We start from the raw sequence: 22,963 nt of genomic DNA, 5'->3' as shown, positions 1-22,963 counted from the left end.
CATAGTATATACTGATTGATTTAATTTATTAAAAACAACAAAGGGAAATATGGAGAACTGCATGATATCCCAAAACATGTCTATCATATAACTGAATGAGAAGCAAGAGTTGTTGCTTTCATTGTCCTTGCGAAGATAAAAATGGTAATACTGGTAGTATATATTATAGTCACCATTAGTACTTCACTCTCCATTTTGTATACACTCACGGGTGCGCTGGTGAGAGAGAGAGAGAGAGAGAGAGAGAGAGAGAGAGAGAGAGAGAGAGAGACCAAGTAGATGGATGACAAACTCTTTGATTCTTACAGTTGTAACAAATTCTACAAAAGCTTCCACTGGTACAAAAAATATTCATGAAGCCACTATTCTTACTTGATAGTCATGTGATATTCACTGGGAAGTTTTGCTTTATTTTAGCATAAAACTTGGCAGCTTTTCTGTTTTACTGATTTTTTTGCTCGTGCAATATTTTGATGCTATTCTTTCCCCTCCTTGGGTAAGTTAAATTTATCTTACCTATACTAGAAGAACACAATAGTTAAAAAAAAAAAAAAAAAAACCATTTTGCGGAAGCTGGGGAGATGGTTTAGTAAATGCCACATTGGAAAGAGAACCTGAGTTCAATGCCTAGAACACACGTGAGAGAATGAACGTGGTGGTTTACGTTTATAATCTTACCTCTAGGAATACAGAGACTGGTAAATGTCAGAGTCTAACTAGCCACCCAACCTACTCACTTGGCAAGTTCCATGGCCTTGTCTCAAAAAACTACCCTTGTCTCAAAAAACAAATTCTGATTCGTAGGTGTCATGGCTGGGTAGGAATGTTAGTTCTGTCCTTCCTTTAGAAGCTTGCTTGGAAGCTTCTGGTGCCACCTTGCGGAGGGAGGAGGCATTCAAGGCAGTTCCTGGTCAGGTGGCTGCAGGCCGTGTCTCAGGTGCATGCTATCTTCAGCCATAGGAACTTTCACCTCTTGGGGGCAACAAAAGGCAACAGTAATATTCCGTGGTATAGTTTTGTTCGATGTTTTTTGGCTTTTGATGGGGGAGCATTATTAGACTTAGATGTAAAATTTCATTTAAATTATACATTTGTATTTATGCTTATAGAGACTTATGTGTATTGTAGGGCTAGGGAAGCTAGTTAATAGTATGATTCCTTATGACTCTTTTCAGACATGCTTATTGTTATTCTAGCCTCATTTCTCCTTCTGCGTTTATCTCCCTCTCTAAGTACAGCCCATTTTTCCCCTCATTTCCTTCATCAGATACTTCTACCCTGCTATTTCTTCCCCTACTGATCCCTGACCCAGGTGGTGGTCCCTTTTTACTTTCCTGGTTTCTGCACTCACATTTGAGACCAACAAAGCACTAAAGCCCTAAGGATGATGCTGTGGCTGTAACCCACTATTTTCTCATTGGACTTAAGACCCACTCAACAAGAGGAAATCATGCCTGGAACTAGAAAACTAGCCAACTGCTTGAGGCTAGTGAAGTCATGGATCTTACAAGAGAACATACAACCACTAATTTTTTTTAACCCAGCATAATCCCTAACTACATTCTAAATATTTCTCTTCATGCCCAGAGGAAAGTGCGGTCCTTACCCCTCATTAAGCAAACTTCTCTTTGGAACACACAAAGATCATTATAGAAAAACACAGTGAATCAAAATGCAGAGTTGTGGAGCCCAGTCTCAGTGCATACATCTGCAAAACAAATCCTGCACCCAAGGCTCAGGAAATGTTGCAAAAGAGGGGGAGCCAGAATACCAGACAGTTTTATGTGAACAACAGAAGCTGCACCCATAGAGTTCTACCATCCTGACTGCCAAGACATAGGATGAACATGGTTAACAACAATAGACATGCTAATGTGGGTGGGGGGAAGACAAGGAGACCTCAACTTCACACAAAGAACTACAGGCAACTAAGGAATGCTGAGTGGGAGAAAAGGCTTTTCCCTGAGAAGATCACAACACTGGTTAGCAGATAACAAATGATTAACACTGAAAATCTGCATATGAGTAACATTATATAGTCTGAGATGTCATATTAAGGAACATACATGTATATATGCATACATATGTGCATGTGACAAAAATGAATGTGGAAAAAAAAGGTCAGAAAATCGAAAGAGACTAAGAAGGGTTATATACGAGGGTTTGAAAGGGGAAAAGGGAGTGGAAAACAATGTAATTGTATTATAATCTCAAAAAATAAAGTAAGAAAACAAAAAAATGTAGATGTCATCTGAGCACAGGTGAGGTGGATACCTGGTCTCCACATGCAATCCATACACATGCATGTGCATCCAATGAACACACACACATTACACACACACACACAGGAGAAGGGAAAGTGTAAAAAGGGTGGTCCTGTCAATCTCATGAAATGATACATTTCCCCCTCCTGTGAATTATTTCTTGTTTTATATAGGTCTCAAACTTTATAAAACTAGTAAACACACCAAGCATGGACATATATCCTTGTAATATGAGTGCAACCAAGCTGAGGCAGGAAGACAGGGAATTCGAATTCAGCTATGTCATGCCATTTGTCCTATACCTCTTTCTTAAACTGTGGGTCATGACTTCATATGGAGATAACGAAACTGAATGTTTGGCCACAAAAGTTTGGCAAGAGTAAAAGTCTCTTGAATGCACATAGACTGAAAGATTAATTCAAAATCAGATATTTACTGTATCCTACGTGCATCTGACAGTACTCATCATTCACTTGCACTGCAATGCCCAACTTTATCATAGCATTGCTTCTGTAATACATACTCACTCATTGTACTGTGAATGCTGGCTGTGACATTATGCGACACCAAGCTTTCTGAAGTAAACCAGCTTAGGTTTGAAGCTACTGCATACAATGACTAACATTTGTTTTTACTGTATATGGAAAGTTTTGTTCAGAAAAGAATGATTTAATTATGGAAATCAAGGATAATATTTTCCTATCACCATTGCTTGTCATGTAAATATCAACTAAGCATAGCTTTGGATTGTATTACATTAGAATGCTTGACTTTTACATTGTTGGCTGAGTTGCTGACTTCAGTCTCATAAAAATACTAAATAAATTTTGGCATGGAATTAAGGCAAAATTTTCAACACTTACTGAAATGGCCCTACATAAAATTCTGCCATTTTTGTACTATGTATTTACTCAAAGTAAACGATTAACAATTATAAAATTAAAACATTGCTAAATTCTGAAAGACACTGAATATATTTGATGTCCTAAAACAATAGTTATCAACCTTCCTAATGCTGTGACCCTTTAATACAGTTTCTCATGTTGTGGTGACCCCAACCATAAAATTATTTTTGTTGCTACTTCATAATTATAATTTTGCTACTCTCATGAATTGTAATATAAATATCTGTTTTCCAATGGTCTTAGGTGACCCCTTGTGAAAGAGTCAATCAACTCCAAGGGATCAAAACCCGTAGGTTGAGAACTACTGTCTTAAAGTATCAAAATTTCATCAGAGGTTAATTTTTTTGCATAGAATAAACAAATATATCTATTTCATATGTTTGAAAATTTTATCTTTAGTAAATGTTAAAAATTAAGTACATAACAGTATAATTTAAATTAAATGATTTATTTTCAGTAAATGTTTAATTGATATATCGATTCTGTATATATCTCTGTACTTGTAGTCACGTAAAAACATTTTCATGTAAGAATGACTTACTTATGGTCTAAGAAGCCCTGATATAGTACATAGTGAGTTCCAGGACAACAAGGGATTCCCAGAGAAACTATATCTCAAAATGAAAGAAAGAAAGAAAGAAAGAAAGAAAGAAAGAAAGAAAGAAAGAAAGAAAGAAAGAAAGAAAGAAAGAAAGAAAGAAAGAAAAGAAAGGAAAAAAGAAAGGAAGAAAGAAACCCTGATATTTTGTTTCTAAAATGTCTAGTTATAAATGTCTATTCACTTTTTCTCTTCCCAAGGATTTCCCATCATAGTTTAGCAAAGAACTTATTGCTAAAAGCAGTAGATTAGAGTTGTCCCTTTACAACATCTACTCACTTTCTAGAGGACACAGTTAATTGGATATAAAATAGGTTTCTCATGCAAGTTTGAGCCAGACCAAATCCAAGCAGAGAGAGTGAAAGTAGACATAAAATCACATCCAAAGCCTAGGTGCTGTTGGTAATTGTTAGCTGATGGGAATGGGAAGGTCAGGTTCTGGAAAAATGTTGCTACAGGTAGGTCTGCCAAGCTCTGGTAAAAGGCCACACACCCATGAATTTAAGGGCAGCACAATCTGGGTTTGATTCATGGGGGTGGGGATAAAAGAGCTCAGAAGGTTATGTAGTAGGGAAAAGAGAGTGTGTCTGGATGGAGTTGGAAAAAGAGGTGAACCTAGTCAACACTACTGTACAAAATTCTCAAAGAACTGATTTTTCAGAAGGCTTTAACCTTAGCTGCTCTGTTTGCTGTGCCGTTACCCTGACTGTTGGGTGGTACTGGAGGAAAGCTTAGGGAGGAAAAGGAAAAGTATAAAGTAGAAAAAGAAAACAAGAAAAGAAACAAGTATTCTTTTATTGAGCATAGAACTAAGCTAAACTACTGCTTTGAAACTAAATCACACACACACACACACACACACACATATATATATCAGGGTGTTCTATATGAATGGTAAGTAGTAGTGGACCTGATGGAGTCTTTCATACTGTTTTATATTCTTAAACGAAAAGCCCATCCTCTACAATTTAATTCCCAGTGGAGATACTCCTGGTATGTACATGCCAACATTTTATCATGTATACACTATTGATACTTTTGCCTTTCAACAACTTTCTATCGCTGCAATTTTCTGACCTTGAGAATTGGTGTATGACAGCTCTGCATTTTCTAGAGTTATTATTCTACATGTTATTAGGGCTGCTGCTATTAGAAAAACCCATCTCTCCTTTAGATCTACAGGGCAACCCATGGCCATGACTGTGTTAGGGCAAATCTCTATCTTTTGCTTAATTTAATTGTATGACTAGAGCAGGCTGGTAATGAAGAATACAAAGTAGTCTCCAGGATGAAAATCCCTCAACATAAGGTAGTTCCACTAAAAAAACTAGTGACTAGATTCTCATATTAAAATTAATAATAATAATTTATTTGCTATGATGTGGGTGTCACTAAGGAGATAACTTTGGTAAAAACAGAAATGCATTACATAGAAAAACAGCCTTACTCTTCTATCTTCAATAGTTAATAATCTTTTTTTTTTTTTTTTTTTTTTTTGGTTTTTCGAGACAAGGTTTCTCTGTGTAGCTTTGCGCCTTTCCTGGAACTCACTTGGTATCCCAGGCTGGCCTCGAACTCACAGAGATCCGCCTGCCTCTGCCTCCCGAGTGCTGGGATTAAAGGCGTGTGCCACCACCGCCCGGCATAGTTAATAATCTTAAAGCCTAAAAAGTCCTAGAAGTTTGGGAAAATTTAGCACCATATTTAAGTGGAAATTTTTTTTAAAAAGTCAAAATATTAGACTATGTGATTCCCTTGTTTTATAATTAACATCATGAATAAATCTCAACTGTGAGTATGTAAATGTTACCAAATACTCAAATACTGGGAAAATGAGCCTGTGGCTTGTCTCAGGTGGGACATTTAGCGCTTATATGTTGGTTTCATCCCGTGTCTGATCATAATATTGTCTGAAATCAGGAACATCTGCCTTTTCTTGTCACAATGCTCGTGACAGCTGCATGAGGCTGCCCAAGAACTCATCCCAAACAGCCCCCTTTAAATATCAGTAGACCACATGGGTACCCAGCTGCAGTGTGTGGCATCTCTTGCTCTTCTACAGATGCCAAAAATATATACAAAGAACTCAGAAAAGAAAAAAATCCTGATACCCCAGAAAATAGTTGCCCTTCTGTTCCTGAGATTCCCTACCATAAATCTTCACATAACTTTAGTTGTCTCACGTTAGTTGAAGTGAGGTCTCCTGTGTAACTTGTAAAATGGTCCTCCTGTGGAACTTGTAAAGTGGTCCTCCTGTGTAATTAGTAAACTGGTAAAGTGATTTGCCAGCATGACAATGGATTTGAAGGCTGGGAGTGACCTCTTTCTCCTCTCCAGCATTTTCTCTCAGGATTTGGCTGGCATCTATTGAGCAAATACACATTGGCCATTGTGTCAAGCACCCTACTGAGCAGAGAAGGAATAATAAAACATGGTTCTTTTTTCAAGTCACCCACAGGCAAGTAGAATTGTAAATGGTAGAACTGGGCATATCAAAGTCTACTCATCTACTTGCATTTGACAGTAGAACAGCAGAATTTCACAATGTCAAGAAAGGGACTGACTGGAGAGGGTATCACTCATGCTGAGCCTACTCTGTTTATGGGCATGATTCATAACCCCTTCACTGGAATCTGCTGTACCTTTCTTGTAACAGACATGTGAAAACATTTTACAATGTTTTATTTCAAATAAGTACATTTTAGGTAAGAAAGAGGGGCACAATAATTCTAATGCCGTCAATGAAAAACTATGGTTCTCTTTCAAAAAGTATCTTGCAGATAAGTTTTTATGAAGTAAGACAAGTACGAAAGAAATTTAAAAAAAAACTACATTGGTATATGCCAAGTGTTCATTGAAATGACCACAAACCCCACTGTGAGTGAATGATATGATACTAGTTACAATTTTTTATTAGTAAATTAAATTCATAATAGTCAGTGTCAACAACATTACAGATTAGAAATGAGTTCATAAACAATTATAAGAAAGCTAAGGGTGTAGGTTAGTGGCAATGCACTACCCTAGAATGCTCTATGCCCTGTTTACATCATCAACCATGTGGCTGGTGAGTGTGTGTGTGTGTGTGTGTGTGTGTGTGTGTGTGTGTGTGTGTGTGTACAGATACATGAAACAACAACATTTAACATTTTACTCTGCTCACATAATTAGTGTAAATAGCATTTTCCCACCCAACATGATACTTAACGCATAGTAAGGATAATTTCCTCTTCTCATTTCCTATCCCTGCAAGATATCATCCTTTGAAATTTAAAGTTACTTGCTGTTAAAGGTTTTCTGAAGAAGCCATGGTTTGTAGAAAACCTTTGCCTCGTGTTCAGCCCCCATGTCAGTTCAATCTTCTCTTCCACGTTTCTTGAGCTAATGAAGGCTAGACTAGACCTTCAATTCATTTACAAAGAAAAATGTCTCAATCAGGTTTAGCTTCCTCTAGCCTTCTTCAGGAAGACATTTTTATGTTTTTCTCTAAGGTTAAACATTACCCTGGACTTCAAGAACTCAGAATACAGAATACAGGTGTTGGACCCAAGAGAGGAAGCTTTGATAGTCAGCACTACCAATTGCCAATCACACAGCTTTTTCTATGGTGTTCAGAATATTCAGCTATATAATAAAAACATAGGAACACACAGTATTCTGATAAAGATGTAGTCAAATAATAAATATGCAGCTTTCTTGCTAACTAAAAGTATTACACACATTACCATCTTCATAACAGTTCTCCAATATTTCAGGCATTTTTGAACAATTATCCGTTCTATTCCCATATCCCTTTGTATTTAAATACTTGCTATCAGTCTATATTTTGTTTTATTACTCTATGCTAAAAGGATAGAAAATATAAAATAATTACTTTGATCATATTTACCCCTTAAGTTGTTCTGCAGTTTCTTTCCTGTTTGCTGGTAAATGTGTTTTAAAAGTTTTTCTTCCCCTACATATCTTCAAAATCCAATTACCTTATCTTATTTTCCAGAATCCCGAATCCATCATCCAGAACTGCTCATGAAGCCTTTTATGAGCTTTCATTATTCTTACTTTCTTGCTTCTCTGCAGCAGTTGACACTATTGACAATCACCATAACTTTCTAAGTTTTTGTGACATAATTTTAGTTCCTTTCTGACAGCTTTGCCTTCAGTTTCTCTTCCTTCTCCCACCCCTGGATGTAGGTGCTACTTAAGGACGTGCCCTCCTCTGTTACTTTTCCTGTTTTCTCTTTTGGCAAACCCATCCATGCTCAGACACTTCTTTAATTATCAATGCTGTTAAGTTAGCTTTCAAAGCTGTCACCTTGCCTATACTTTGCCTCAACTCTGCAACACAATTTCTAACTTCATCAAGTACATCTTTAACTTTACATGACCTTAAGGAATCTAGAGTCTCCATTTAGGAGCCCAAATGTGATGACAAAGTCGTCAGTTCCTGAGGGCTTTCTGCAGAGTTACAGAGATAAACAAGGAATAGTCACTGTCAGCAGGGCTAATTACTAAACTCACACATGCCGTCATGGGACTTATGAGATAGATTTTCTAAATAGACGTTTAATTAAAGTTTTTCATTTAAAAGTTCCAAAAGTCCTGATGATTTCTCAAAACCTCTTACACTTCAGAGAGCCACCTAAGAAATAGACTACAAAATGGTTTGGCCAGTTAAAATAGAGAATGCAGAACCATAAATGCAGGATTTAATTGCTCAATTAAAACAAAGAGAAGGTATAAAGAATTAATTGTTGCTTCATTATAAAATGAATAAATAAATGGAAATGGAGGAAAAACTTTTATAAAGGAGTGAGACATCACAGAAATGAATTTAATATTAAGGAACACACTGTTGACACTAAAAAGGGTTAATAACTTTATGATAAAATTTCTATACATTTTATCATATTTGTAGTAGAAATTAGTGGTTAGTTTGAAAATTAATGAAAGCATTTTTAGAATCTTTGATCTGTCTAGCCAGATTTTTAGAGGTGGTGAATAGTGTGGAGTTGATAATTTTCAAAGATAATTAAAAATCTGTTAAAATCTACAATCATCTTTTCAGTGATCCTTAATTACTGTTGCATTTGTACTTAACACTCAATTTTGAAGTTAGATCAAAGTCTCCCCTTAGTATTATCTCACACCTCAGTCACTCCTCATATCTAGGATCTGATATTGCCAAAACTGTTGAGGCTTATTTAAATGAATTTCATAATTAGTTTCCTTTTTTAACTACATTTCTGCTTGACGAGAACAACAGTGAACTGATTGGTAGTCACGTACTTAAGATAGACATCACTAAGGGTGACAGTATAATCATAGCTTAAGATGTTGCACATTTATTGCAGTAGTTACCATAGAGATTTAAATTTGGCTCTTTAATAAAAAGTACATGGGTTTGACTTTGAATGCATTAATTCTGGCTAGCAGTAGGTTTCCAAGTCAACTGTTTATGGAAGAAACAGTGTTGGAACCTTGTCCTGGAAATCATTGTGAAACCACATACTTACAATTATTAAGATCAGTTTCTTGAGATTTTTAATGGATATGTTATTTATTGTGTAAATGAAATGCTACTTCCACAAAATAGGTATGCAATATTTTTGTGATATCATATTTATTTATTTTTCCAGAGGGAAAATAAAAGGTCATATATGAAATTGCTCTCTCCTCTCTTTCTCCCCCTAACTTTCTGTCACACATACACACACACACACTCTTTCTTAAGTGTGTGTGTGTGTGTGTGTGTGTGTGTGTGTGTGTGTGTGTAATCATGTGTGTTTAGAAAAGCCAAAGGAAGAAGTCGGAAAAATCCTCTGTTGATTTCTACCTAGCTCCCCTGAAACAAGGTCTTTTACTGAACTTGAGATACCACTTTTTGGTTCAACATATTCCAAATAAACCTCCTGTATTTAAACCCCTGTGCAGGTGTTCCAGGGCATATGGCTTTTTGATTTGTTTTGTTTTTTGTTTTTGTTTTTCGAGACAGGGTTCCTCTGTGTACCTTTGCCTTTCGTGGATCTCGCTCTGTAGACCAGGCTGGCCTAGAACTCACAAAGATCCACCTGCCTCTGCCTTCCGAGTGCTGGGATTAAAGGCGTGTGCCACCACCATCCAGCCACAGGTGGCTTTTTACTTGGGGATCTAAACTCAGATTGTTCTGCTGTGTTCTTATTCCTTTATATTCACAAACTTGGATATCAAATATTCTAATGTTAATTTAGAAATAATAAAAACAACAAACTAACAAACAAAAACAAAGAAGCAACCCACAACTAAGATTGTAAACAGATACTGCAGATGTTTATGCTCTGGATTTTTGATGTAAGTTTTGACCACTGAAATTTACAAAACATTTTACTTTTATTATTATGTGTGAGTGTACATGATGTATTGTCCATATCATTTGGTTTAGGCTCAAATATTCTCTTAATAGTACTCCAGAACACTCTAAATAATAAAATTCTTCATCACTCATCATTCAAGTTTGTTACAATACTTTATATAGCTTTATTTTCTACCAAGCACAAGTTTGTCTAAATTATCAGAGTGATTACTATGCTTATTAACTTATTGTCTTTCATTTCCCAGTAGCATAAGCTCCATGAGACAGAAACTGTGCATATATATGCTGTACATAAAGTAAATGACCTAATTTAAATTGTTTGTAAACTACAATTTACTCGAAAGGCAAGTATCTCATTAACAAATTATATAGACATATGCTGATAAAAATTTAAGGATTTGTGTGTAATATTTTCTTAAACTTTCCATTTTCCTATGAGAAAAGTTAAAGCTCAATTTCTAAGATAGTTCTAAGTCCTTTCATAATATTTAGATATAAAAAGAATCAATCATTCCATATAGGAGTATTTCAGGAACACATCAAATATAAATCATCAGGACAATTTTCTCAATTTTTCTTTTCCTATATTTTTATTAAAACATTTTTCATACAATATATTTCAATCATATTTTCCCCTCCTCCAACTTCTCTTTGATCCTCCTTGCCTCCTTACCCATCCAACGTTATGTGTTCTCTCTCTCTCTCTCTCTTTCAAACTTCCTTCCAGACATCAAAAAACAAAAACAAGAGTCAAGCAAGACCCACAAACATCATAAAAATGAAGATCAATACAGGCGAAAGACCAATAAGCAAATAATGTCAAAACAAAGCAAAAATGCCCCAAAATACTCAAAATACTATTGACTTCATTTTGTGTTGACTAATAACTCCTGTGAATGTTTAACTGTTTTGTCTGATTAAGCATATTTAATGGGAGACTATATAAAATTTAGTATAAAGATAATACAACAAACATAATAATTTTTTTACAGATTAACATACTTTGAAGACCCTATTAAATAACAATAAATCATCAAATAATCAAAGAGCTGCTTCTTTGAGAAGATAAAAATGATTGACAGACCCTTCATGCAATTAACTAAAATAAAGAAAAGGTAATCAAAATTAACAGAATCAGACATGAACAGAGAAATATAATAACAGATTCAAAAGAAAATTCAGAATAATATCAGGGAATACATTAAGAAACCTATACACCATTAAACTTGAAAAACTAAAAGAAATGGATGAGTTTCTGGATTCACCCAAACTACCAAAATTAAATCAATCAGAAGCAATAAGGAAGTACACTTCATTCTCATCAAAGAAACAATGAAGAAGACATCACAATCCTGAACATATGTGCACTAAACCCTGGTCCACTCAATATCATAAGCAGCTTGCTACAGAACTTAAAGACACAATTAAATTCCAATTCAGCAGAATTATTTGATTTCAATACTTCATTGTCTCCAATGGACAAAATTTAAAAATAAACTCATCAATAGTTTAAAGAGACTCACAAAGTAAGGAGATTGAAAGATTAATAAAAAGCCTTCAGACTAAAAAGCAAACCCAAGCCCACATGGATTCAAAGTATAATTTGAATAACAGACTTTCAAAGCAGAATATAGACAATACTTCTTAATTTATTCAACATAAGAAAAATAGAAGGAACACTTCCAAACTAATTTGTGAAGTCAGTATCACTCTAATTCCTAAAACAAGTAAAAACAGAAGAACACTATAGTAAAAATCCCTATTAAATCATCAATCATACTATCAAAGAGAATACAAACATACATGAAAAATATCACTCGCCATGATGGAGTTGGCTTTATATCACAGAAGCAGTTAAATTTCAGCAAGAAATAAAGACAAACAAAATGTCCTTCAGTGGATGACCGGATGATGAAAATGTGATACATATATAGAATAGAGACTATTCAGCTTTCAAAAATGGGGAGATATGACATAACTAGAAAATATTTTACTAAATGAGAGAATCTGTATTCAGAAAGACAAATTTTACATGTTCTGTCCTTATCTAATGTGCATGCAAGTTATAGTTTGGTTTAAAGAGTACATAATAGAAGACTTTTACCTTTCCTGGTTTATTTTAAGAAATATAATCCTCCACATTATGAAACTTTAACCTATTATAATTTAATAAGCAATGCCAGCAGTAAGTGCTTGTTAGTAGCATTCTAAAGTTTTCTTACTGTCTAATCTACTTGGTCATTTCCTTTGTTCTTCCCCTGGGCATATAGAGAATCATATAATTATACTCTCATAACTTAAAATAAAATATATTCTGATCAGGCTTTTCCTCCCCCAACCCCTTCCAAGTCTTCCCATCCACCAAACCCCTTTTCTTTCTTCTTCTCTTAAAAAAACAAACACAAACAAACAAGCAAACAATAAAACAAATTGAACAGCAACAACAAAATAAAACAACACACACCATAAAAACACAAAGTCAGCAGGGTATGACAAAAACAACTACATTTTTTACATGGCACTTAGTTTCATTTTTAAAATAAAAATGATAGACGTTATAAACTTTAGGAACACGCAAGGGATTTACTCTGTGGTTTAAATCTAACCCACTACCACCCCCCACTGAATAAAAGATGTGTTTAACGGGCCAATCCAGAGGAGTAGACTAAACATTAGAAAACCTAGATATAAAGCCAGACACGATAGATACTAGCTATAATCCTTGCATCGGAGGGTGGCTGTTGCGAGTTCTTGACTAGCTTGTGCTACCCAGTGAGATACTGCCTAAAGCTATCAACAGTAGCAGCAGCAACAACATAAAGTCATAGAGCGATGAAGGTAAGAAAAGAGGGAGAGAGGAAATCTAACTGAGCATTAAAGCCAAGAAATATGTCTACTGGAGTGTTTTAGACTTAGCACGCAGTCAACAGGTGACTAGAGAGCTGTTTGTCGGATCAGCTCATTAATGCTGGTTTATACTCTTCATGAGGTCATGTATACATAGGACCTCAATTTATCACCTCGTAACTTTATTAAAACTGAACCAAATAAATTACTATATAAACAATATTACAGTTTCCTTAAGGAAAAGTGTTCCACAAAAACATATAAATCAAAATAATGAATAATATATGAACATAGTGTGATTAATTTCAATTCAGTGAAAGGCTTCGATCATATTCCAGTTCCTATAATTTTTTTAGGTAAAAAGAAAAGGAAGTCATGTATTCTACATTGACAGATATCTTTTCCTTATGCAGAAGAATTAAGCTTATAAAAAGGCAAAAAGTTCTACTAGAACTATTCCAGGAAGACTTTTATTGGAAATGATTTCCAACTAGCACATTATTCTCACTCACTTTCGCTTGTTAAAATTTGCATTGGATGGACACTTCTGGGAAAATTTCTCATTTCTTGTAATATTGTACAACAGTTTTTCTTTAGCTCATTTTCACACTGTGTTCTGGGGCCTCTGCTGTTTATTGTGTTCACTAACTTCTTCCCACCCCATTGCCTGTACAGTTAGAAAAGAAGTCAATTTCATACACCACGACTTTTCCCTTGCTTAAAAAAACAAATAAATATATTGAACTTTACAATGGAATTTGTCTGAAAGAAAATTGGTACACAGAAAGTAGTCTTCTCTCTAAAGTAAATGATCAGTTATTAATAAAAATATTGATTACTAATGTTATAATAATAATAAATAATAATAACCCCATAATAATAGCCAAACTATACTTTTTCCAAATGAAATTTTTTGTTTTATCTAACTATAGGACTATATTTAAATCAATTAATAAATAATTTTGGGTTTGGAGCAGATATTGTTTTGTTTTTTACATGCATTTTCAGTTTTACAATCCCATTTATTGAAAATACTGTTTTTTTTTTCCTGACTAGCCTTCGAATACTTGCTGACAATTTATGGTCATATATTTGTGGGTTTGTTTCCAGATTTTCAGTTTTGTTCCACTGCTTTCTATTTTTCCTATTCTACAGTCTTAATTGTTATTATAACTAATACATTTTAAATCATACTGTTGTTCAACTTTTTGTTTTACCAAAGTGATTTTAAGTATTCTACATCACTTGTGTTGTTATATGGGTTTTAGAATTAGTTTGTCAAGTTATGTGAAGAAAGATCCCCTGGAGCCTGTTTAGTGTTAATGCATGGGAGGAGGAAGCTGTTTTTATAATGTGGAAGCTATCAACAAATAAATATGGTACCTTTTAAAATTTACTTAGATCTTTTGCTTCTCACAGTAGGAAATTGCAATTTTATTATTGTCAGATAATCACTAGACCACGTTTTTGGTGTTATAATATAATAATAGTAATTTTTCAGTTGATGGCGTTGAGTCCTATATGGAAATGCAAATGACTGTTATATATTTTAATAGTATTTTAAAAATTGTTTATCTTTTGAGATTTTTGTGAGAATACTCAATGACAGTCTGAACATTTTCCTTCCCAGGATGTTTTGCTTTGTTTTTATAACACTGCACTATGTAAAGCTCCACTATAAATTTAAGTAGAACTAGTAAGAATGCCAACTTTATCTTTTCCTCATCTTCCAGTGGGAGATAGTATTCCATCTCATTTTTCCTTTTTTATTTTGTATGTGTGTATATGGTATGCATGTGTACATGTATGTGAGCACACATGCACACCTGAATGTGTGTGTGTGTGTGTGTGTGTGTGTGTGTGTGTGTGTGTGTGTGGTGTGTAGACTCACGGTTGATGTTACTAATCATCCTCTATTCATCTTCTACTTTACTTATTGAAGTAAGTAAGGTTTCCCAGATAAACCTAGAGTTCAAAGTATTGGCTAGCCTTGCTAGTTATCTTGCTCTAGTCCTTGTCTGTCTCTGCTGGCCAGGGTTAGAATTCTGGCTAAACTGCCATGCCCAAAGGGCAATTATCTGAGTTTAGAGATCTTGTCCTCTTTTCTGCTCAAATAGAGCTTTAATTACCAAGAAATTTCCCCAGCTCCTGCATTCCATTTTTTATTGCTACAAGTGTGTAAGTTATGTATATTCAATCTTTATTAACTTTTTCCCACTGCAACCCCTCTATCAAATTTTTAATAATTCATTTGTTCAGAGAATTTTTTTTCCTTTTCTTTACCTAAACGTAGGAGAATTATATGATTTTTGTTAAAACTTTTCTCAAATCCATTCATTTGGTCAATTTATTTTTCTTTTTCAGTTTGTTAACATGGAGATTTATATTGACTGGTTTTTAAACACTCAGTGAATATTGCATCTCTGTGATGAATTCCACTTAAATGTATAATATTTATAATTATCTTTTATAAATTTGAGAGATTAACTGTTAAAATCTTGTAAGGTAGTTTTTAAATCCATGTTCACAAGGTAAATTTGTTTGTAGTGCAGTACTGTAGAGGTTTGGTTAAATTCCTGTGTCAGAGGAATGCTGATTCTATAAAGTCAACAGGAACATATTACTTCCTTTTTTAATTTCTGAACATATTTGTGTTGAAATCTATGTATTTCTATAGAAATCTTTGATAGAATTCATCAGCAGTGTTATCTGGCTACAGAGTTCCTGCCTGAAAAAAAGTTTCCTATAATACTCATATTTCTTTTCTAGATGTGAAATTAATGTGTTGATTTCCAATGTGCTTTAACACTCCTCATTTTAAGAACATTGCCCATTTTATCAAGTTTCCTAGGGTACTGTATAATTCTGTATTGTCCATACTATTCTTATACATTTTTTATATAAACCCAAAAACTCCATCATTCTGTCTCCTTTCTCTTTCTCAGCATTCGTAATGTTTGTCATCTCTCTGTTTTCCACAAGTTCGGAAATATTTTTTACTGATTTTCCTAAGGAAACAGACTTGATATAATGTTTAATTAAAATTTTACTCTTTTATAATTAATTCACTTCAGCTTTCATCCTTTTATTTCTTCTCATGTAGGGAACTTTGGAGACACTTTATATATGTGTTGCATATTCACGTGTTGAAGGGCTTTTCATGTAAGCATTCTCTCATGACAAGATTTTTAAGGATAAGATTATTGTTAAATGATACTCAGCAATGATGTGGTTTGCTCAAAGCTGCAAAGCTTATTACCATATTTCAAGAGATGACTTCTATGACACAATTCACATGTGAGAAACACTAATACTCAAAACTGAATCCATAATTTATTTTTTTTCAAACATAAAGTATTGCTCTGTCTTTCCCACTATAAAGATGGACAAACTAAAACTTTGGGAATGTACTAACTATTCCAATTTACTTCCAAAGATAATACTAGAGTTGGGTTTTGGGCCCAGGCTTCTTAACTTCCAAAACAAACTTCTAGTCATTATTCTATCATGGCTTGTAGGAAGCTTTTTCCAGTCTTGCTCTCTTAGATTTTCTTCTCAAATTAACTCAACTGACTCAGCAATTGGCAGACTATTTTCATTGTCACATGAACAAAATGATATGGAATATCAGGACCACTGTTCTTTGTGTTGTTATGACCATTCCCTGTGCTATTGTTTATGAAATGTAAGGAATTTTGGTAGCAATATATGTTGGGTAACATGTTGATAAAATTACCATTTGAAGACAGCTGACACTTTTATAGTAATTCAGAATTCATTTTATTTTATCATTTATTCTTTACTCAGTCTTCTTTCTACAAAATCTACAAATCTATAAACTCTGTAAAATCTCAACCCCTTACCACCTTCCAACAATTAACAGTTCATTGTTCTCATCCCTTCTATAATTATCTTCTTAAATACTATTTCCTAATATATTAATAAATTTTATTGATCTGTGTATCATCAATCCCCTATACTAAAATATAAGTTTCACAAGACCATCAAGTTTGTCTATCAGTATCATATACTCAGAATATATTGAACTCAATAAATGTGGATTATGGCATTTATCTAACTTGCTAATATCCAGAAGTTCTTACATTTCCCTAATCAAAATAAAAAAGTGATACCACAATGAAAAATAAAAGAAATTGGCAATGCATTCTTTTTTCTTTAAAATTTCCTTAAACTTTTCCAGTATACTAATATGTTTCATATTCCAAATATTTCTAATGTTTTGCTTACAAAGGTAACTGAAAAATCCACAGCTACAAAGTCACACAAACATTACTATGATAGTCACTTATTCTGATGAGGTGAACTGGTTTGTTTACATAAACTTATTTGACATATATAAGAAAAATATCAGATTTTTTTTGTCAATAACACTTATACCTTATAGGAATGCTACTCCTTCACAGTAAGAACACATCATACCTAGTCATCTTTGTATCCTATGTTGAATATAGGTCTGTCATGAAATATGTAGCCTGGATAGTTGATTCAAGGTTTTAGTAAAAATCACAGTATATTCTCCTGAGAGCAACCCATAGACAAATGGAGGGGGGATGCTTAAAGCAACAATATGGTTTGAAACCTTCGAAAACCGTCACTAGAGAGTAATTTGTTAATATTCCTAAGTAGTTGACCACAGAATCTACTGTCATTTTTCAGGGTTCTGATTATTCTTAGGGCCATCAGTTACCTTCCGTCTACTTTCCTGACATCTGCATGACACCTTTAGTATATATGTAACTTAGTCCTACTTCCTGATCAGACTTTTCTTAATAATTATATTAGTCATGCAGTTATCTTTGAAGATACCATCCAGTCTCCCTCCTATGTGGAAGGTATGTAGTCATAGCAAGAGGGGCTATGGACAGGTAATCAAGCTCAATATGCAGAAAAGAGATAAGAGAACACTTTAAGAAAGCAGGGAACACAGAGAAGGTAAGCAATTGGTTCAGCAGTAGCAGCACTGTTGCTCTGTTACTTGTTTTCCTCACACAATCCCAGCAAGTGCCCAGAAAGTCTCTAGGAATAAGAACTTACAGACATTTATTATTCCCTCTAAGAATAAAAGCAAATTGTTTTTGTGCTTATTAATATTTTTCTCCCTTCCATTTCTTGGCTTGTTTTGATTTTTGGGGGTCATTTCTTATTTCTGTCATTTCGAGATCTATACTGACAAGAATCTGTCTCCAAATGGCTTCAAAGTTTCTGCAAAAAAATATTATATAGACCCGAGAGTAAGAAGACAGTCTTAATCATGGTTCTGATTTTTGGTTGATAAGTCACACATAGTATAAATATGTACAGCAATAACTAAAAAAAATCTATTTATGGTCGTGATAATCATCTGGTTTATAGACTAATGTAACCCAAACAGGCAGGTCTATTGATTTTAAAGCATCTCAACTACTTCAGACAAACTAAATTCTACATTAGAAAAAATTGAACTTTGTTCAATAATTTAATGACCATCTTTAAAAAATGCTTTTGGATATTTTTTAATTTTAATTTTTTAATTTTAATTTTATTTTTCTTCATATATGTATATATATGTATATATATGTACATATATATACATATATATACATATGTGTGTGTGTGTGTGTGTGTGTGTGTGTGTGTGTGTGTGTGTGTGTGTGTACCATGTGTGCCTGGTGCTTGCATCATTTGGAAGAGGATGATATATGTCCAGAACTAGATTATAGATGATTATGAAGCACCATGAGGGTGCTGGGAATTAAATCTGAATCCTCTTTTAGACTCTATAAGAACAGCAAGTATTTTCATGCATTAAGCCATCTTTCTATTCTCCCAATTTTAACAATTTTTTAAACAGTATCACATAATTTTGTGTTAGTGGAAAACAGACTTTCAACTTGAAGGTCAAAACTAATTTTCAGCTGGTTACATAAATCTACCCAGACTCTACCCATTAAATTTTACAATTGATTTTGTTAAAAAGTATATTGTTTTAAGTGCTTTGTATTAAATTCTATTAAGGAATAGTTAGTCTCATTAAAATAGTTCTTTAAAATAATACGTGCAGTTGAAGGTAAAATACGTGAAACCTCTTTTCTATTTCTTAGACTAAAGATACTTTTGAGGGCCTGCGTTTCCAATTTTGCCTATAAAATATTAAATGACCTTATATAAACTTTGTTCTCAGTTCTCATTTATTTAGAAGTTCTTTTATTAAGTGAATTTGTATTTTTCAAAAATGTGTTAAGTATTAATGTTTATGGTTGCTGGAACAGTCATGCTTCTTGCAGAATTATCAGAATCCTTTGACCACAGTTGATCTTAAAGTTCCTTAAGAACAAATTCATGCAGCACTTGCAATTCTGGTCACATGAACACTTCCAAACATGAGTTAAAGAACACAAGATTGGTTTAAGGAGAAATGCTTCAATCAGAAAATGAAACCACTCTACTCCAACAAAGGAAAACCCTAATACATTTTGACTATAAATGAAAATGATTTGAAAGTGTAAAATTCCAATTTAACAGTAAAGTTTGCATGCAATAGGTTTTAAATAAACATATATTGACCATATGATCAGTAAGTTGCATCACTTTGAAAAATTTGACAGTAAATTATTGGGTGTGATGGTGCATGCTACCACATACTATGTTCAGAGTTTAAAAATAAAGAAAAATTCAATTACCCTAAAAGACATTTCAAGATTCTCTCCACCCCAGATATCCATTCCTGCATCGTAAGTTCCTATCTCTTCAAAGTAGTTTCTGTCAATAGAAAATAGGCCACCAGCCATAGTAGGGGTCCTAGTTGAAAACAAAACAAAAAGAAAAGAATATGTTTTGAAAACAATGTGTGGAGTTTAGTGATACTACAGCAAATAGTTTTGACATCATAAATACTAAAATATTCCTCAAAACCTCAATGTAAATACAATGTCAAGGTGTGAAAGCATCTACAATTTTTAAATTGCATTTATATTTCACACGTTTTACAAAACTCCATTAAATTACTTTGTTTTACTAGTAGTTGATAAAACAGAAGCACAGAAGAAACCCTGCCCAGTTACATCTGAGGCTTCTACATCCCCTGAGGCAGAGCAGAGAAGGTGCTGCCTTTCACATGGTCCTTAAAGAGATTTCCTGATCTCAAAGACACCAGTGGTGATCTTGGCCACAGAATTACAAATCATTTTAATGTGAGCTCCAGGAAACTGAGAATGTGCTTTCTCTATGAAAAAAAGATCCATTTCCTATCTCAATTCAAAAGTATAAATTGCTATGAAAATGTCTGCAGAAAGCATCTAATGTTGGTTATGAAAGCATTTTACACAAAGGAGGTAAAGGAGCTTTTAAATCCAATTGTTTATTATTCATGAGATATTTTAAAAGATAAAATTATCTGTCTAAATCTAAAGATATACACAAATCTTATACACTATTATTCAGAGGTTTTGAAGGGTTTTAACATGGAGTCTAAGATTTTCTATTTACAAATAAACTTTTATTTTCTTCGCATGTTCAAAATTCCTCTATAAGAACTAAAATTTCAAATCTGGCCAGTGAAACACATAGGTTATCTGTAGATCCTCTATCCCTCATCTCCTCCAAATCCAACCCCCCAGTCTCATCCCAAGCTCTGAAGCAGACCACCTGCCACTCGTTCTCCTCATTCTTTGTACCCATTTGCAGTGGATCACCTAGGTCTTCCCCTTCTAATTATCCTCCCTACACTCATGACTTTATTTAAGCCATAAATCCAGTGGGTAATCCTTGGAAACCCACAAATCATTCAAGCCAAGGAGTCAGGTAAGCTAGTTGAAGATCTTCACTTCTCTCTTAGCTCTTCCAAGTTCAATCCCTGAGTCTCCATTCCAAGAGCTTTGTAGCAGACCACCTGTTTTGATTCTGTTCACTCTGCTGCCATTTCTGGGAGACTAAGTAGATCCGGATATAACACCCTGCTTCCCTCCCTTCTAGTGGCCACATAGAGCAGGATCCTAGAAGAATTCCTACCAGGCAACACACAACCAGCACACTGCCCTAAGAGCCAGAGAGAAAAAATAAAGAAACAAACAAAAACAAAACAAACAAACAAACAAAACAAAATACCTACCCAAAAAGACAAGACCAGATATTAACACCTAGATTAGAATCTTGCCAAACCCAGATGGCTAGACTCCAGCATAAAATCCCAGACAGGACAATATGCCTCCACCAGAGCCTAGCAACCCTAGCACAATAGGCCCAGAGAACTGCACCATAGCTGAAACACAAGACAGACCTTAAAATAAAATAATCCTGCCAAAAGCATCCAGGAAATCTGAGACGATATGAAAAGACCAATTCTCAGAATAATAAGAATAGAGGAAGGAAAAGAAACCCAGCTCAAAGGACAGAAAACATTTTCAACAATTCATAAGAGTAAACACCCTTACCCTAAAGAAGGAGATGTCTATCAAGTTATAAAAAACAGACAGAACACCAAATGGAGTGGATAAGAAAAGAAAGTTCCCCCCCTACAAAATAAATAAAAACACTAAACATACAGATCAAAGAAATAATATGAAAAGCTGCAATGGAAAGAGATCAGGTAACACATATAAAGGGAAAACCTATTGGAATTATAACCAACTTCTCAGTGAAGACTCTAAAAGCCAGAAGTGTCTGGACAGATGCCTTGCAAACCCTAAGCAACAACAGACACTAGCCCAGAGTACTCTACCCAACAAAACTTTCAATCACCATAGATTTGGAAAACAAGATATTCCATAACAAAGTCAAATTTAAATAGTATCTATATCTAAATCCAGTACAGAAGGTACTAAAAGGAAAACTCCAACCTAAAGAGGTTAACCACATACAAGAAAACACAAGGAATAAATAATGCCAGACCTGAAAATCAAAAGCAGGGAAATACACACACACACACACACACACACGCACGCACGCACGCACGCACGCACGCACGCATGCACTCACTCATACCACCACCACCATCACCACCAACACTACTACCACCACCACAACAACAAAATAACAGGAATCAACATCACTGTTCATTGATGTCTTTTAACATCAGTGGTCTCGATTTCCATATAAAAGACACAGACTAACTGAATGAATATAAAAACAGGATCCATCCTTCTGATACAAATAAGAAACAAACATTAACATCAAGGATGGAAATGATCTCAGGTTAAAAGGATGGAAAAAGATATTCCTAAGCAAATGGACTTAAAAAGCAACCTGGTGCAGCCATTTTAATATCTGACAAAATAGAATTCAAACCACAACTAATCAGAAGAGATAGGGAAGGTCACTGCATACTCATCTAAGAAAATCCAATAAGAGGACATTTCAATGCTTATAATCTATGTCCCAGACAAAAGAGAATGCTGGTATGATTGAATGTAAAAGAAAAACTACTATGGATTCAAACACATACTGACCCTCAATCACCTACAGAGGGAGGCTTCAATAACCAGCCCTCAGTAACAGATAGATCATCCAGACAGAAACTAAACACAGAAATTTGAGAGCTAACTAATGTTAAAAACCAAATGAATAAAAAGATATTTATAGAACATGTCACCCAAACACAAAATAATATATCTTCTCATAAAAACATTAAACTTACTCCAAAATTGACCACATACTCTGACCCAAAGAAAGTCTAACAGCTACAAGACAACTGCAATAACACCCTGCATCCTATCTGACCATAAAAGATTGAAACTGCATAAAAAAACAACAGCAGAAAGATTACAGACTCATGGAAACTGAACAACTCGCTACTGAATAAAAATTGGCCAATATAGAAATTAAGAAAGAAATTAGACTTTCTAGAATTGACTAAAAATGAATATACAACAAAGGCAAATTTGTGAGACACAAAGAGGCAAGTTCATAGCACTAAGTACCTATATTTAGAAAGAGAGAAAGAGTTCTCATAGTGGCAACTCAGTAGCATACCTGTAAGGTCTAAAATGAAAAGAAGAAATCACAC

At 34.3% G+C, this 22,963-nt stretch overlaps 1 protein-coding gene across 1 annotated transcript in view; it reads right to left on the bottom strand.

The window, feature by feature from the left end:
• Nucleotides 1-22,963, bottom strand: part of Galnt13 (polypeptide N-acetylgalactosaminyltransferase 13) — a 516,359-nt gene that overhangs the window by 198,731 nt on the left and 294,665 nt on the right. Inside the window, exon 6 of the mRNA XM_059258836.1 lies at nt 19,644-19,761. Coding sequence (XP_059114819.1) covers nt 19,644-19,761 — 118 coding nt within the window. The remainder of the gene's footprint in view (nt 1-19,643; nt 19,762-22,963) is intronic.

This window comes from Peromyscus eremicus, chromosome 4, assembly GCF_949786415.1.
Source record: "Peromyscus eremicus chromosome 4, PerEre_H2_v1, whole genome shotgun sequence".
Classification (NCBI taxonomy): Eukaryota; Metazoa; Chordata; class Mammalia; order Rodentia; family Cricetidae; genus Peromyscus; species Peromyscus eremicus.
The sequence above is the reverse complement of the archived record's forward strand: the minus strand, read 5'-3'. Positions and strand labels throughout refer to the sequence as shown.